Source organism: Vitis riparia, chromosome 4 (genome assembly GCF_004353265.1).
Source record: "Vitis riparia cultivar Riparia Gloire de Montpellier isolate 1030 chromosome 4, EGFV_Vit.rip_1.0, whole genome shotgun sequence".
Lineage (NCBI taxonomy): Eukaryota > Viridiplantae > Streptophyta > Magnoliopsida > Vitales > Vitaceae > Vitis > Vitis riparia.
In genome coordinates, this window is record NC_048434.1 from 15,895,657 (window position 1) to 15,913,140 (window position 17,484).

A 17,484-nucleotide genomic window follows, 5' to 3' on the forward strand; every position below is an offset into this window, starting at 1 on the left:
GTAAAGAGTGGTGGTATAAAGACAAAATGATGGGTGTAAGTAAAAAGGGGTATTTTTGTCTATTCCAACCTTATATCCTTACAATCAATTATAGGTGTTTGGAGGATTTTTTATTAATTTTTGGGTCTAGCTGGGCCCAAAACACAATTCTCCCTACTAACTATACATGGGATGTACAAGACTCCTAATAGGTTTTGTACGTTTTGTTAATAACATGAGCTTGGCATTAGGATGATTATCAATATTTTTTTTTGTTTACCAAATTATGTCATTAAGACCATCCCCACCAAAATTATAACATAGGAAATAAAATTATTGATTACAAGTAAATTGAAGCAAACTAAATGAAATATATATTTTTACTATTTAGCCCTTATAAATATAATTTCACCTTTGTCAATAAAGATTAATAAATCATATTTAAATGGAATTAAAAATAACTAAAAATTATTTTTGTAACATTTGTATTTTTTTAAAATCATTAATTTAAATTATGAAATTAGTTTTAAAATTAAATTTTGTTGTTGTAATTCGTTTTTTGAAGATTTTATGATTTTTATTTTATTACTTTAAAAAATTGCTTTAATAGAAAAATATTTATCTTAATGGTTTTAAATAAAATTAGTGTGGGGGCAATTAGGTAATTTTATAATGGAGAAATTTTGAATATCTTGAAGACTATAAGTGTTTAGATTATTTTCATAATAATATATATATGAGAAATAATAAATACCATGTGTCTAATTTTCAAGTTAGACAAAAAAAAATTAAAAATTGTTTAATCTATGTAACAAATAATGTAAGTTTGAAATAAAGAATAATATTTATTATATATTATGTAAATTTGAAAAAAAAAAATATTTGATGAGATGTCTAAAAAATATTTATTTTAAAAATGCATTTGACAATATATCTCAAATATTCAATTTATTGGAGAAAAATAATTAAAAAGTCATTCAATTTGATTTTGATGATAAATAGGTGAGAGAAGGGTGACGTGAATAGAGAGAGAATGGTGATAGAAAAAGGAAGTGAAAGACAAAATGAAAGAGGTGGTGGTGACCTATTAATTTTTTTATTTGACAATTAAGATATTTTTGAAATTTTTGAAAACTAATATCCTTCGTCTTTGTTTCTTCCTCTTTGTTTCTACTTTATTATTAGGTTTTGAGTTCAAATATGACTCGTAAGAAAGACATGGCCAATTATAGCTAAAGTAACCCAAAACAAAATTTTCTCTTTAAAAAATAATAAATAATAATAAAAATAAATAAAATTTCGATAGACAGTTAAGCAAATTGGATATAAATAGACCGCATGCCCACGTGTAAACAAACCAAGGTTGGATGAAAATGGAGAGAAAGGGAGAGGAATCTTCTAACCACTTAATTAATAAAATAAAAATAAAACTTAGACACTACGCTAAGCAAACTGACCTATAAATACACGCCAAGCCCGCCTCCAAACAAAACGAGGTTAGGTGAGAATGGAAAGCATGTCTCCCGAGTCCGACGCCCGCACTGTTTTCTCGGCTCTGCCGGAGGGTGCCATCGTCGATATTTTGAAGCTAACGACTCCTCGGGACGCCTGTGGACTGTCAGCGGTGGCATCAGTGTTTTCGTCGGCGGCGGAGTCGGACTCTTTGTGGGGGAGTTTCCTGCCGCCCGATTATCTGGAGATCGTCAGCCGGTCGTCGGAGTCTTCGTCTCGACGTGATTTCTCCACCAAGAAGGAGCTCTTCTTCAGTCTCTGCGATTCTCCTCTGTTGATCGATGGGGGCAGAAGGGTAAGATCCATGGTATTCTCTGATGAAGAAGATAGTAGTAGTAATATGGTTCGGTTATCATGTGTTTAACTAAAAGCTAAATTATATTTGCATCCACCGGTTTGATATTTTTATCTGCCCTTCTCATGAATTTTTTTGAACAAAAATACTTCCACATGAAATTCTTAAACTACCCTTATTTTTTTTCTCCGCTCACTTTTTCTCTTCTTATCTCTTAATAGTCCTTACAAAATCCATTAAGAATTTGGTGAATGTAAAGATGATTTCCCTAGAGGGAAAACCAAATTGAAGAGGTCAATTTGTCATTTAGATCTTTTTTTTTTTTTTCCTTTTTTCTAAATTTTGAAATACTTCTCTTTTTTTTTTTTTTTTTTAAAAGGTTGTTAAATGCATCCCCTCAATCTCACCATACATCCACGGATTTTTATTTTAAAATAAATTTCACATATGAAATTGTAAAAATTCCATCTTTTCTAATCCCTCCACACCAAGCAATTTCTCCAATCTTTTTTGGGAATTAAAAAAATATAGTGAAAAAGAACATATTGCGGAAAAATATGATGGGAGGGGATGGGAAGAAAGGGAAAAAAAATTTGGAAAAGAGTTAAGCCATGTTGGGTTTTTTTTTTGTCATTATAATTAATTTTTCAGATTTTTAAAAGTTTTTCCTACAATTCGTTAAACATCACTTTTTAGGCTAAAACCACTACCTAGAATCAATCACTACGGCTTTTACTCACAAAGATATAGTAAGTGAAATAAGAACATAGAATTGTTAATTTTATATATTTTTATATTATTTTATTATTTTGTTTTAGTATTTTAAGTAGTCGTTTTCATGTTAAAGGTATAGAAAAATCTAAACTTCGTTAACATTTCTCAGAGCTTTTGGTTGGAGAAGCAAAGTGGAAAAAAATGTTACATGTTAGCAGCAAGAGAACTCAGTATTACATGGGGTGATACTCCTGAGTATTGGACATGGACTTCTATACCAGAGTCGAGATTTTCTGAGGTCGCATTTCTTAATGAAGTTTGTTGGTTTGAAGTTAAGGGTAAAATAGATACTGACATGTTGTCTTTGAGAACAAAGTATGCAGCTTACCTTGTGTTTGATAGGAGAGATTCGTATGGATTTGAAAATGTTGAGGTGAAATCATCAGTTGGAATCATTGGAAGTGAACCTACTGAGAACATAATTTATTTAGATAAAGATACAAGTGAAGAAGATACGGAGGATGAACTTGAATATGGACTTGTGAGTATTCAGAATGTAAGAAGTTGGATTAATGATACTCTGACTCAATTGTATTCATCACAAGAACCGGATAAAGAACTTCTAAGTTTTGAAGATGTGAGAACTTGGATGAACAAAAATATATTTCAATTGCATTCCTCACATGAACCACAAGAACCTGGGGTTTCTACAAGAAGTGATGGTCCATATCCAAATATGAGAAAAGATGCATGGGTTGAGATTGAATTGGGCGAGTTCTTTAATGAAGGAGGAGAAAATATGGAGTTAGAGATTGCCATCAAGCAGTTTGATGGTCATTGGAAACAAGGTCTTATTATTGAAGGGATCGAGATTAGACCAAAAAATGATTAGATGCTTCAATATCTTCCAAGGGTTTTTTTTTATTTTTTATTTATTTTTATTATTATTATTCATGTATAATCTACTCATATTTGATAGGGAAAATCATGTGACTATACTTCACAAATAAATAAATAAATAAATAAACTTTTTGAGAACTTTGCTTTTTCCTTTTTAATTTTAATGTAAAGTGGGAAAAATTATTATCCGCATTCCAATAATGTTTTTGAATTTCTTCCAAAATGACCCTCAAATGTTGAGGAAAAGTACCTTACTACATTAAAAGTTGTTATCAAGTACACCTATCACTTTTTATTTTATATTTTATATTTTTTTTATTTCTCTCACATCAACTCCTTCACACATCTCACCTCTTGCCATTTTTTTTTTCTTGTGTATCATGCAACCATATATCACCAAAAAATAAATATGTTTTCTGGAACTTTGCTTTTACCTTTTTAATTTCAGTGTAAAGTGGAAAAAAATATTACCAATTTATACACTCTAGTGCATTTAAATTAATTTCAAAATTACCCTTAAAAGTTGAGGGCAAGTACACATATCATTTCTAAATTTCTAAAGTTGTTGACAAGTACATGTACCATTTTTTTTTAATCTCATATTAAGTTATTAACTCTCTCAAACATCTCACCTACCACGTTTCTACTTTTTTCAATTTTCCTTTTTCTTTTATTTATTTTTCTCTCTTATCACAGTATCCATTGCCATCTATTATATTTCTTATGTTATTTTTTTTCTCTTTTCTTTGACATTTCTTTTAATATGTTCATATATTCTCCCATAAAACTTCTTTTAATTTTGATTTATTTTCACTTTCTAATATTTCCATATTTATTAATTTTAATTATTATTTAGACATATTAAACTTAAAATGATAATATATAATAAATAGTTAATACAACAAATTAAATTAAAACATAAATATATAATGGACAAAAATGAAAATATTATATTACAAATAATATACTTGATGATTTAAAATATTAATTATAATAATGCATTTGGTAAATTAAGGTTTAAATTTAAAAATTATTTTTATTATTTAGAGGTTTATGATATAAGATTTTTTATATTAATGTTAAATGAAAGATTTATTTACTTTGTAAGTCCTATCATATGTAAAAGTAAAAACTTTGTAATAATATTTTATTATTTATATTATTATTATCATTTTTATTTTAAGTTTATCATATCAAAATCATAATAAGTGATGACGTTTTTATCTTTTTTCTTATGGTTTTAACTTGTTTGTTGATATCACCTTTTGTTTGGTTAAAATCTTCAATATTTTTTAATTAAAAGAAAAAATATTTTTTTTATAAAAAAATTGTATTTAACATTTTATATTAATTTCATAAATAATAGGTACATCCTTAAAAAAAACAAGTATATCAATTTCTAAGAGAACCGAGACCCCTATTTCCATTATCATGGTCTATATATTCCTTTCAGGACTCTTAATAAGTGATTAGAGGTTCTCCTTCACAAGTACAATCTTAACAAAAATATGCACATTCATTCTTAAGGAAATTGGGACTTTTATCTCCCTTCTCATAGTCCATATATTCCTTTGGAGACCATCGGGAAGGGATTGGAGGTCGTTCCCCACTTTGGGAACAGACTAGGGAACCCTAAGTACTTCCTTAAGAAAATTTTGTACATCCATAAGAAAATTTGGTACATCCAATCTTTAGGCTACCGAGACTCTATCTCCCTTCCTATGGTCCATTTATTCCCTTAAGGATTCTCGGGAAATGATTGGAGATTGTTCCCCACCCTGAAATGGACATTGGAACCTTATGTATATCCTTAAGAAATTTTGGTACATCTTTAAGAAATTTTGGTACATCCAATCCATGGGCTAATAGGACACTCGTCTTCCTTCTCATGGTCCTTTTATTCCTTTGGGGACCTTCAAGAAATGATTAGACGTCGCTCCCCACCTCAGAACGAACTTTGGAATCCTTGGTACATCATTTACAAAATTTGGTACATCTTTAACAAAATCTGGTGCATCCTTAAAAAAAATTGGTATATCCAATCATTAAAATATCGAGACCCCCATCTTATTACCCATGGTTTGTTTATTTCTTTAGGGATCTTTGGGAAGGGATTGAAGGTCATTCCTTATCCTAAAACGGACTTTGGAACACTAGGTACATCCTTAAGGAAATTTGGTACATTTTAAAGAAAATTTGGTACATCCAATCTTTGGGCTATTGGGACGCCTATCTATTTTCTCATGGTCCATATTATCCTTTGAGGACCCTCAGGTAGTGATTGAACATCGTTCCCCATCCCAAAATGGACTTTGGAATCCTAAGTACATCCTTAAAAAAATTCGGTACATCCTTAAGAAAATTTGATACATCAAATCCTTAGGCTAACAGGATATTTATCTTCCTTCCCATGGTCCATTTATTCCTTTGGAGACCCTCGGGAAGTGATTGGAGGTTGTTTCCCACCTCGGAATGGACTTTGGAACCCTTGGTACATCATTTACAAAATTTGGTACATCCTTAACAAAATTGGGTATATCGTTAAAAAAATTTGGTATATCAAATCATTGAGCTACCGAGACCCCTATCTTATTACCTATGGTTCGTTTATTTATTTAGGGGTCTTTGGAAAGTAATTGGAGGTCATTCCTTACCCTAGAATGGACTACAAAACCCTAGGTACATCATTTACAAAATTTGGTATATTCTTAAGAAATTTTGGTACATCCAATCCCTAGGTTACTAAGACTCCTATATTATTATCCATGGTCCATTTTTTTCATTTGGGAACCCATAAGGAAGTTATTGGAGGTTGTTCCCTACTTAGAACGAACTTTAGAACCCTTGGTATATTCTTTACAAAATTTGGTATATCCTTAACAAAATTTGGTGCATCCAATCGTCAGGCTACCGGTACCCCTATCTTAGTACCCACGGTCTGTTTATTCCTTTAGGGACCCTTGGGAAGTGATTGAAGGTTGTTTCCCACCCTGAAATGGACTTCAGCCTAAGTACATCCCTAAGAAAATTTGGTACATCCAAGCCTTGAGCTAACGGGACACCTATCTCCCCTTCTATGGTCCATTTATTCCTTTGGGGACCCTCAAGAAGTAATTGGAGGTTCTTCCCCACCTTGGAGCAGACTTTGGAATCCTTGGTATGTCATTTACAAAATTTGGTACATCCTTAAAAAATTTGGTATATCAAATCCTTAAACTATCGAGACCCTTATCTTATTACTCATGGTTTATTTATTTCTTTAGGGATATTTGGGAAGTGATTGGAGGTTGTTCCCTACCCCGAAAAGAACTTTGGAACCCTAGGTACATCCTTAAGAAAATTTGGTACATCCAATCCTTGGGATATTGGTACCTTATCTTAGTACCCATGGTCAGTTTATTCCTTTAGGGACCCTGGGAAGTGATTGAAGGCCATTCCGCACCCCAAAATGGACTTTAGAACCCTAGGTACATCCTTAACAAAATTTTGTACATCCAATCCTCGGGCTACTAGAACCCCTATATTATTATCTATGGTCCATTTGTTCCTTTGGGAACCCATGGGGAAATGACTGGAGGTCATTCCCCACTAAAAACGAACTTTGAAACCTTTGGTATATGCTTTACAAAATTTGGTATATATATCTTTAACAAAATTTGGTACGTCCCATTCTTGAGCTACCGGTACCCCTTATCTTATGGCCCATAGGTCCTTTGTTCCTTTAATGACCCTTTGGAAGTAATTGGAGGTTGTTTCCCACCCTAGACATGTACATCCTTATGAGGAATAGATGAACATCCTTAATTTTCCATTTTTTATATTTATATATCAAGAAACTAGGTATGTTCGTAAATATTTCCAATAATACATATATTCTTTACAAAAATACTTATATCATTTACAAAATTAGCATAAATTATTTTATTTCCCCACCTAGACCCCATTAGGTATATAATTGCTTAAATATATATTTGTAAATAACCTTGTCAAAACTAATTACTTATAACAATTGTCATAATCATACCTATAGTCATCATATATTAATGCCTCTTTTAGATTGTGAACAATCCAAGTCAGCTTCATTAACACTTTATGGTATGACATTAATATGCTAAATATTGAAATGTATTGTCTATACCAAACATCACACAATGCAGTTACTTTATTTATTTGTTGGGTACTTATTTGATATGTGATATAAGTTTAAGCGCCACCTCCGAATACATGGGTTGACCATTATTTTCCTCACTGTCCATGTTCTAAGGTTATAATGCCCACATTTGAAGGCTTACCTATTAAACAATAGGTCAACCTTCGTTTTGCCTACTGCCCACATAAAACAAAACCAATTTTAAAAACACAATGGGACTGCCTATGAACTAAAGGGTTGACCCTTATATTAGCTGCTGACCACTTTAAACAAAACAAATATTATGACTAATGGTAAGAAGCAAAAAAGGGCCAAGCCCTACATGAAAAGGTCGGCCCCTATTATGCTCACTAGTTAACAATCTTTTTTTTTTTTTTTTTTAGGATCACCTTTTCATATAAAAGTCAACCTCTTTCTTCCATAATCCCCACAAAAATTGAATCCTTCTTTCCTACAACTATATTCTTTTCTTTTTCAATTCAACTATAATCCATTTGAAATTGACAAATTTTTTGAAGAAAACTATTCAAATGATTCATAGTATAATACCATTATAGGTGACATTAATCCCATTTATTATTCATTTTCATATGGTCATCAATAAACACAATCTCTTTTCCCCTGATGATTATAAAATATGACTCAATCACCTCATTTGGATCAACAATATCAAACCATTACATAACCATACAAATACAAAAATTTCTTGACTATGTACCAAATTTTCTTAATTATGTACCTAAGGTTCCAAAGTCCGTTTCGGGATGGAGAACGACCTCCAATCACTTCTTGAGGGTCCTTAAAGGAACAAATGGACCATGGGAATGAAGATAGGGGTTTTGGTAGCCCGAAGATTGGATGTACCAAATTTTCTTAAGGATTTACCTAGGGTCCTAAAGTCTGTTTCGAAGGTAGGGAACGACCTTCAATTACTTCTCAAGGAGTTATCAAAAGAATAAATTGACCATGGGAAAAGTGATAAGGGTTTTGGTAGCCTGAGGATTGGATGTACTAAATTTTCTTAAGGAGATACAAAATTTTATTAAGGATTTACCTAGGATTCCAAAGTCCATTTCGGAGGCTATGAACAACCTTCAATCACTTCCTGATAGTTCAAAAAAGAATAAATGGATCATAGGAATGGAGATAGGGGTCTCGGTAGCCCGAGGACTGGATGTAACAAATTTTCTTAAGAATGTTCAAAAAAATTTTAAGAATGTACCTAGGGTTTGAAAGTCTATTCTGAGGTGGGAAATAACCAGTAATTACTTTTAAGAGTCCCCAAAAGAACAAATGGACCATGAGAAGAAAGATAAATGTCCCAGTATCTCAAGGATTGGATATTTCAAATTTTCTTAAGGATGTACCTAGGGTTTCAAAGTTCGTTTCGGAGTACGAAACGATCTTCAATCACTTCCCAAAGATCCCTAAAGGAATAAATGAACCACGGGTAATGATAGGGATCTCGGTAGCTTAAGGATTGGATGTACCAAAATTTATGAAAGATGTACCAAATTTTGTAAATGATGTACCAAATTTTGTAAAGAATGTACCAAAGGTGCCAAAATCCATTTCAAGGTGGGGAACGACCTCTAATAATTTCCTGAGGGTCTTCAAAGGAATAAATGGGCCATGGGAAATAAGGTAGATGTCCTTTTAGCCTAAGGATTGAATGTACCAAAATTTCTTAAGGATGTACCTAAGGTTCCAAAATCCTTTCTAGGGTAAGAATCGACCTTCAATCACTTCCCAAAGATCTCTAAAGGAATAAATGGACCATGGATACTAAGATAGGGGTTCTGGTAGTTTAGAGATTGGATGTACCAATTTTTTTAAGGATGTACCAAATTTTGTGAATGGTATACCAAATTTTTTGAAGGATGTACCAAATTTTATGAAGGATGTACCAAATTTTGTAAATGATGTACCAAGGGTGCCAAAGTTCATTTCGAGGTAAGGAACGACCTCCAATCACTTCCCAATGGTCTCTAAATGAACAAATGGATCTTTGAAAGAAAGATAGGGGGTTCCAATAGCCCAAGGATTGGATGTACCAAAGTGTGGACTTTAGAAAGGATGATATCTTGGCTCTCACTATCTCTCTCTATCTCTAGAGGTGAAAAAAAAAGTTTTTCTAAAGGGCCTTAATTGATTAATTAACCATATAAGGTCATCTAATTAATCAATTAGCCCAATCCAAAGAACTTTTTCACTATCCCTTGTGCAACCTTGCGTAATACCAAAACACCCTTATGTACAAGAATGAACCAAGAGCCAATTTATCCCTCATAAATTGTGTCATCATGGTATATGAGCTTAGAGCGGGGACCATTAGGACCCACAAGAGTACTGGCTCCCTTAGAATCTAATTATGAAGTTGATTCAATATTCCACTAAAGAGAATCAACTACACTCTAATATCCTATGTAAATAACAATGAGACAAAGCTCGGGGTCCATGACCTACTATATACTACATGCAAACTCCCCATGAACTGGTGTCTGTAATCTAACGAGAAAGTGTCATCACTTATAAAGATTTTCTCTCCAATCCTTGAGTTACATATCCCACTTATTATGTAATCAATTGACATACTTTAACTCTAAGGAGCATATGACAAATTTTCACTAAAGGAAATGTTATGGCCATAGTCTTCTAGATCACATGTTCTTTGGATCACCTAAGGGAACCCACTGTCTCAATCCATAAGATATCATGGTGTCTCTATTGAGAATACCTATTGCCACCAACCTTTATCAACAATGACCAAATCCATAAGGATATATAACCACTTTGGGGTCTCACCCATAGGTCAAAGCCTCTTATTAACTTTGGCACAAGGTCAATATCCTCTCAAGGTTGAGAGTCCATGCAGTATAGTAGCTTGGTGAATCATGACAATTGATAGCCTTGTGTCTTAATTCACCACAGGTTCTATCCAATGTGCATCACATACACTAGTACACTCACCATGGGAAAACTATATCAACAACCAAGGGAAGTCATCCCTCCAATTAAGAGGTAGTGCGATACAATCTCAAATGGATAAACCAAATCCATGAACCAACTGTGGACAACTCATCACTCTAAAAAGATTCTATGCAACTCTTAATGCACCCAAGTCATATACAATGTAAGTGATGTGGGGCAGTGCTCAAATGACCAATTAATAAAATGAGATATTTAAGGGAAACCAAGAAACATAAATAAATAAATTTAGAAATAAATTTTAATCTACTACATCATGTCATGCTTTCTAAGGCTCAATCCCAACAAACTCCTGTTAACCTTAAAGTATGCTAGGAACACATCTGACACCTAAGCTATCCATATGACGATCAAATACTCTAGTAGACAAAGTCTTCGTAAAGGGATCTGCCAGGTTCTCTTTAGAAGTGATCTCCACAACCATATCTCCTCTCACTACTCTCTCACATATCAAGTGATATTTTTTCTCAATGTGCTTACCCTTTTGATGGTTTCTTGGTTCTTTATACTATGCCATTGCCCACTGTTGTGACAAAACAATATCAGGGGATTGTACAACTAAGGGCACTACCCCAAGTCCTAATAGGAACTTTCAAAGCCAGACAACTTCTTTTGTTGCCTTAGAAGTAGCAACATACTTGACTTCTATAGTGGAGTCAGTAATACAAGATTGCTTCACACTTCTTCGACTAATAGCCCCATCACCTAGAGTGAACACGAAATCTAAGGTAGACTTGCAAAAGTCTCTATCAGACTAAAAGTTCAAGTTGGTATACTCAAGGGGTAATAACTCATTACAATGAGACACCAGTATATAATCCCTCGTTCTTCAAAGATACTTGAGTATATGCTTGGATGTCATTCAATGCTCTATGTTTGGATTGGACTAATATCTACTCACCATCCCTACAGTAAAACAAATATATGGTCTAGTACATAACATCAAATATATAAGGCTACCCATCGCATAAGCATAGCTTCATGTGATTTTTTTCCTTAGTCATCTTAGGACAATGATCCAGAGAAAGAGACACTCCATGCTTAAAGGGTAGTGGACCCTTCTTAAAGTTTTGCATTACATACTTGACCAAAAGCTTATCAATGTTGGTGGCTTGAGACAATGCAATCTTTCTATTCTTGCGATCTCAAAGTGTCTTTATCCCAAGAATATATTGTCTTACCTAGATCTTTCATCTGAAACTGAGTAGATAACCGGATCTTGATTGACAACAACAACCCTACATCATTATCAATGAGTAGAATGCCATCAACGTACAAGAGCAAAAACACCACCATGCTTCCTTACGTTTTCTTATACACACAAGGCTTGTCCTCACTTCGATCAAAATCAAGAGTCTTGATAGCTTGATCAAAACGTCTATTCCATGAGCAAGATACTTGCCTTAATCCATAAATGGATTTATACAACTTGCACATAAGGTGCTAGCCCTTTGCTATGAAACCGTCTGGTTGCATCATATAGATGATCTCTTCAAGATCACTATTCATGAATGTTGTCTTAACATCCATTTTCCATATTTCATAATTAAGATGCACCACAATGGATAGAAGTATTCTGATGGACTTGAGCATGGCTACAAGTGCAAAGGTCTCCTCATAGTCAAAACTAGGTTTCTAACTATAACCCTTTGCTACCAGCCTAGCCTTATACATCTCAACATTTCCATCTACCCTTCTTTTCCTCTTGTAGACCCACTTACACCCTATGGGTTTTATCCCTTTAGGTGTTTTTACAAGATCCCAGAATTTGTTAGAATATATAGATTCTAACTTTACTTCCATAGCTCCTTGCCAAAGAATAACATCATCATTGCTCATTGTTTCATTGTAATATGTGGTATCAATCTCATGTTTCTTTGGAATTGCCTCAAAAGACTCTCCCAAATACATGAACCTATTTAGCTAAATAACAACCCTCCTACTATGACGAGACACTGGTATACTAGAGCTGACTGAAATAGTAGGTATAGAAAACTTTGGACCTATTCTTATGTGCTGATGTGGGAGTGTCTTCAAGTACTTTCCAATCTATATCACATTTTGCTCTATTACTCATCATATAGTATTCTTCTAGAAATCTAGCATTTGTATACCTTCTAGTCGATCTAATTATAAAAGTAATGTTCTCTCATTCCTTTTGGATAACATACAAACTGACATACCTCAGACCTTGCTTCCAACTTGTCTATATTTGGTTTCAACATATGTTTTGGGTACCCCTAAATCTGAATAGTTAAAAGTCATGGAACAAAATAGGTCGAATTAACGCTCGAAAATCATGAACCTCAATTCATTTTGAATGACGTTGCTAATTATTTTTATATAATCATATATTTTTTTCACTGCATAAATAAACTTCAAATTAAGGAAAATCTAATGCATTATATTCTTCAATAAGTGTAGTAACTTTTCAAAATTATTTAAAACTTAAATAATGACCTAATAAATGTCACAAAATTATGGATAAAAATTGGTTTAAAATGATTCTGTTGTTTTTCTTTTGTATAGAACTATATATATATATATATATATATTCACTAGAGAAATGAATTACAAATCAAGAAAGAATTTGCATTAACTTTATTAATAAATTTAATAGTTTTTAAATTCATTTAAAGTAAAATAGTATTAACAATTATTATTTTTAATAAAATAAATCAATTATGCTTTTTTGAGGATACTAATATCTATATTTTATTATATTTATAAAAAGAAATATAATTTACTATTTTATTATAATATTAATATACATATTTTATTAAAACTATTTATTTTTAATTACAAAATTATTTTTATTTTTAATAAGATTTGAATCAAATTTAGTTTATATTATATAAATTGAATAATATTAATATTCATATTTTATTAAAAACTATATCACTAGTAGAAAAATGCAAGTTATGATGCTTGATTCCCTGGCGCTTCAAAAAAAATGTCAAGAAATTGGGTCAACCTTGGTGCTTATAGAATACTTTTAAACCTTGGCGCTTCTGTGATACATATATTGGATTCAATGGCGCTTTTAATGTAACACCTTTAAGAAGCATCATGGTAGGAAGTGGAGAGCAACATTGGCACTTTTATCAAGTGTCATTGAACTTACTGATATATATTTCATTATTTTTTCCCATCTAAACACATTAACTCATATTCCAAACACTTAGAGCCCTAACCCAGGGCAATCACCCATGTTGACGGCCACTAACAACAACCAATCGATGAGAAAATGTTACCAACACAATGAAGATACTCTCATTTCTTTTCTTATTGGTTTGTTTGGTTACCCAGAAATGGGAGAAAAAAAACGTAAATCATATAACAAATTTTTTAATCTTAAATCTTGAATTGGTTGATGCAATTGTTTTGGTTATATATGATTTATTGGTTTTCTACGGTTGATTGAGAAGGGGGTCAGAGGGATTTGAGAAAGCAAGAGCCCCACTCTTGAACCCTAACCCTTTGAACAATCCATCATTGAAGTTTTCCTAATCGTAGAGAAGTCAGGCCACACTGGTTTTATCCAATCCTAGGAAAGCTTTAGGTATTAGAAAACCCAGAACTAGAGCTCTGAAACCCAAAAATAAGAAGAGAAAATCCGGACAAGAGGATATTTGGATCACTATTGTTATCCCCTTCACCTCTAGGAGGTGCAGGGGGAAGCCTCTCATTAAACCACCTATCTTTTCTAGCCATGGCCGGTTTGTTCTACTAACTTCTCAACAATTTTCCACAAACCCACCTCTCTTAAGCACCAATTCTCTCCCCCATGAAACTCGAACGTGGAGAAAACAACTAGTGAATGGAAAGGAGGAAAAACACGGGAAAATAGAGAAAATATATATAGAGAGAAAAAAAAAGTGAAACTAACCCATTGATCTGATGTAATTGGTTTCCATTAGGACTTTTTTAGTACCGGACTTGTTGAAACAAAATTTTTTCCCCTATTTTTAGTGAATTTGTTTGGATTTTTTTTTTTTTTTTGCAATTTTCATTTATTGATTTATTTTTTTGGCGATAAATAGAGAATTGGGGTTGAATTTATATATTTTTATTTTTATGTTATTAATATTTATTTATTTTGTCCAATATAAAATTATTGATTATTATTAAAAAAAATTAAAAATAAAAAAAGAAAAAAACAAGAGAAAGTGTTGACTAAAAATGAATGCTAGTTATAATAAGTTAAAACTTGAGATGTCAGCATTAAATGTAGTGTAGTGAATTACAACTTATTTTTAGACCTTTTGATTAATTAATTAATTAATACCTTGAAAAAAAATATAATTTATGTAGGATGTTAATTAGAATATTAAAAGAAATTATAATTTATTACAACTCATTATAATGTAGTGTAGTGGGTTTTCTATTTCAGTTCAAGCAATTGCTTTTTTTTTTTTTTTTTGTCATTTCTTTTAGGGAGCAATTGTTGCATCACATTAATGTGTGGATCCTTGTGAGTAGAGACATCTTTTCATTGTACAACTCTTTCTTTCTGTTCTTTGGACGAATAAATTAGCAAAAAAGGAAGAGCTCAAAAAACATGGAAGGATAAGAGCTTGTTCAAAAATCAATATTTTCTTATGTATAAAGTCTCATATTATAGAGTCCAATTCAAACCAACCGAAATTAAAAGTACAAACATTAGAATTGTGTTCTTGGATTAACAAAGTTTATCATTGATTCCTATAAATAAATAGATAATAAATAGAGAAGTTTATTGTTGGTCAGTTTTTGGCATGAATGAATCCCAGTGCGATTCAATCTCAACCAATATTCAGGACTTTTCTTTGGTTTGCCCTTGTATAACCAAGTCACACCCTTAATATTTGGTAGCTAAAATGATGTCCTCTAATATCTTTAGAGTGATATTGGAGCTCAACTTATTGATTTATTGCTTAATTGACTCCTACAAGTTCAAGATCTTGACTTTGCCATAAAAGTAATAGGTTCAAAAATAATGCCCGTGATGCTGATGGACTTACTATGAGTTCCTGCAATGTGCACCTCTCACCTAAAGAAAGAGAAAAGGCTTTTCCAATGCTATTTTAACTCTTCATTCTTTGAATAATTGGAAATTAAGGGAATCAACAAGGAAAGTCACTGACAATTGCTTTCCTGGGTTCAATCTCATTGCATCACTAACTTCATTTTATAAATCTATATTATTTAAATTTCTTAGAAATATGCATGTAAGTCAAACTTCTTACCTAGGATGGAAGGAAACAACCAGCAGTGGTTAAGGTTATTTTCTTTTAGCAAGTGATGCACTTCAACTTTTAAACAAATTAGTTTAATATTCTTATAGTGGGTTGATACTTACATTCCAAATGTCATAACACTATATCTTAGTTATTTAGTTAATTTCCATCCATTAATTAGTAATTTGAGTAGACAAAGTAATATCCCAAGGAACCTACCTCATTGCATCATGGCGTGGAATTCAAGTTGCCATAAAAAGGCTTAGGGATGAAGTGATTAGGATAAATTGTGAGTTTTTCAATACTAGCAATGAATTTTGATTTTTATTTGTTGCCTTATTTCTATCGGTAGATTGCATTTATCTATTTAAAAGCTATTGGTTTTATCACTTTACGTAATTCACTGAGTAAGGCGGTCTTAAGCTATTGATAATGATACTATAAATTGGCTTGCCATTCTCCAAGTATATGTGATTATTTAGGTGTCTTAAGCTATTGGTTTTGCCTACATCCCTTCATTCAAAACTGATGACAAATTAGTGTATTACATAGGTTGTAGAACATAAATGCATGTTGAAACCTATTTGCATGTGTGAACATGAATTGAATAACTTTGCATGAGTGAGCTACATAAATAATCTATGTTAATTTTTATTTTTTAGGCATCTTTAAGGAATTTTAGAATATATTTATCTCGTGAATAAAGGTAAACATGTCAATCTTTATTTTTTATTTTTTATTTTAATTCACCTCTCTTTAAACATGAATTGAATAACTTTACATGGGTGAGCTACATAAACAATCTCTTTTAATTTTTAAGGCATCTTAGAATATAACTATTTTGTGAAAAGGTAAATCTATCAATGTTTATTTTTATTTTTTTAATTAACCTCTTTTGCTTTATATTACTCTAGTGTTATTGATAACCTCTTTGAAACAAGAGCTTAATGAAGAAGACTTTGACGGGGCTGATGCCAATGACAAGGTAAATGAAGATTTATTTTTCTTCACTATCAACATAGTATAAATCATTTTAAAATGGATCTTTTCAATAATTAAGGGAACTAAGACATATTCATGTGGTTGTACACTTAATAATTGAGATAATTATCTTACTTAGTAGCAGTATTTTTTAACACTAATAATTTATTTACTCTAGTAAAACGTCTTACCTTTGACCTAATAAGAAGAATATTAGTATGCTTGTTTTATTGCTTTACTTGAACAAAAGCTAATTAACGTGTTGGATTATTTTCTATTCTTATATCCTCTTTGTTTCAATTATATTAGTTGTTATATGTATAAATTAAAAGTTATATATATATAGGCTTACAAAAAGAAGAGAAATCATTACAATGAAGCGATGCTGAAAATCATGAAGATGATATCATTTAAATCATTAGGAGGTTGAACTAGGCTTTTGTTGATGATGGTTTCTTTTAGTAGTTATTGCACTGGTATTTGTCCTTATATTGGATTTAAAAATTCTCATTGAAATATTTTGATTTAATGAACAAATTTATAATTTGTATACAAGTAATTATACTAATTATTCAAACTAAGTCAATGTATATTAATATTTGGAGATATTTTAATTTGTACAATTCAATTTAATTTTATGATTTATAATTGCTTTTGATTTTATTTAATTATATAGGAAATTCATTATTTTAAAAACATAATAGTAATATTATTATTAAAATAAAATGCCTAAAGATGATGTTTCT

At 31.7% G+C, this 17,484-nt stretch overlaps 1 protein-coding gene across 1 annotated transcript; it reads left to right on the plus strand.

The window, feature by feature from the left end:
• The first annotated feature begins 1,464 nt into the window (after positions 1–1,464).
• On the plus strand, positions 1,465–3,538 carry LOC117912405 (F-box protein PP2-B10-like). The gene is made up of 2 exons (XM_034826974.1): positions 1,465–1,786; positions 2,670–3,538. Exons 1-2 carry the CDS (start codon positions 1,487–1,489, stop codon positions 3,390–3,392), a joined length of 1,023 nt encoding a protein of 340 aa, XP_034682865.1. The 5' UTR covers positions 1,465–1,486; the 3' UTR covers positions 3,393–3,538.
• The last annotated feature ends 13,946 nt before the right edge of the window (positions 3,539–17,484 follow it).

Coding starts and splice junctions, on each gene's coding strand:
- LOC117912405 (XM_034826974.1), top strand. CDS start 1,487: ATGGAAAGCATGTCTCCCGAGTCCGACGCCCGCACTGTTTTCTCGGCT. Junction 1,787..2,669: donor TGATCGATGGGGGCAGAAGG/GTAAGATCCATG, acceptor AACATTTCTCAG/AGCTTTTGGTTGGAGAAGCA.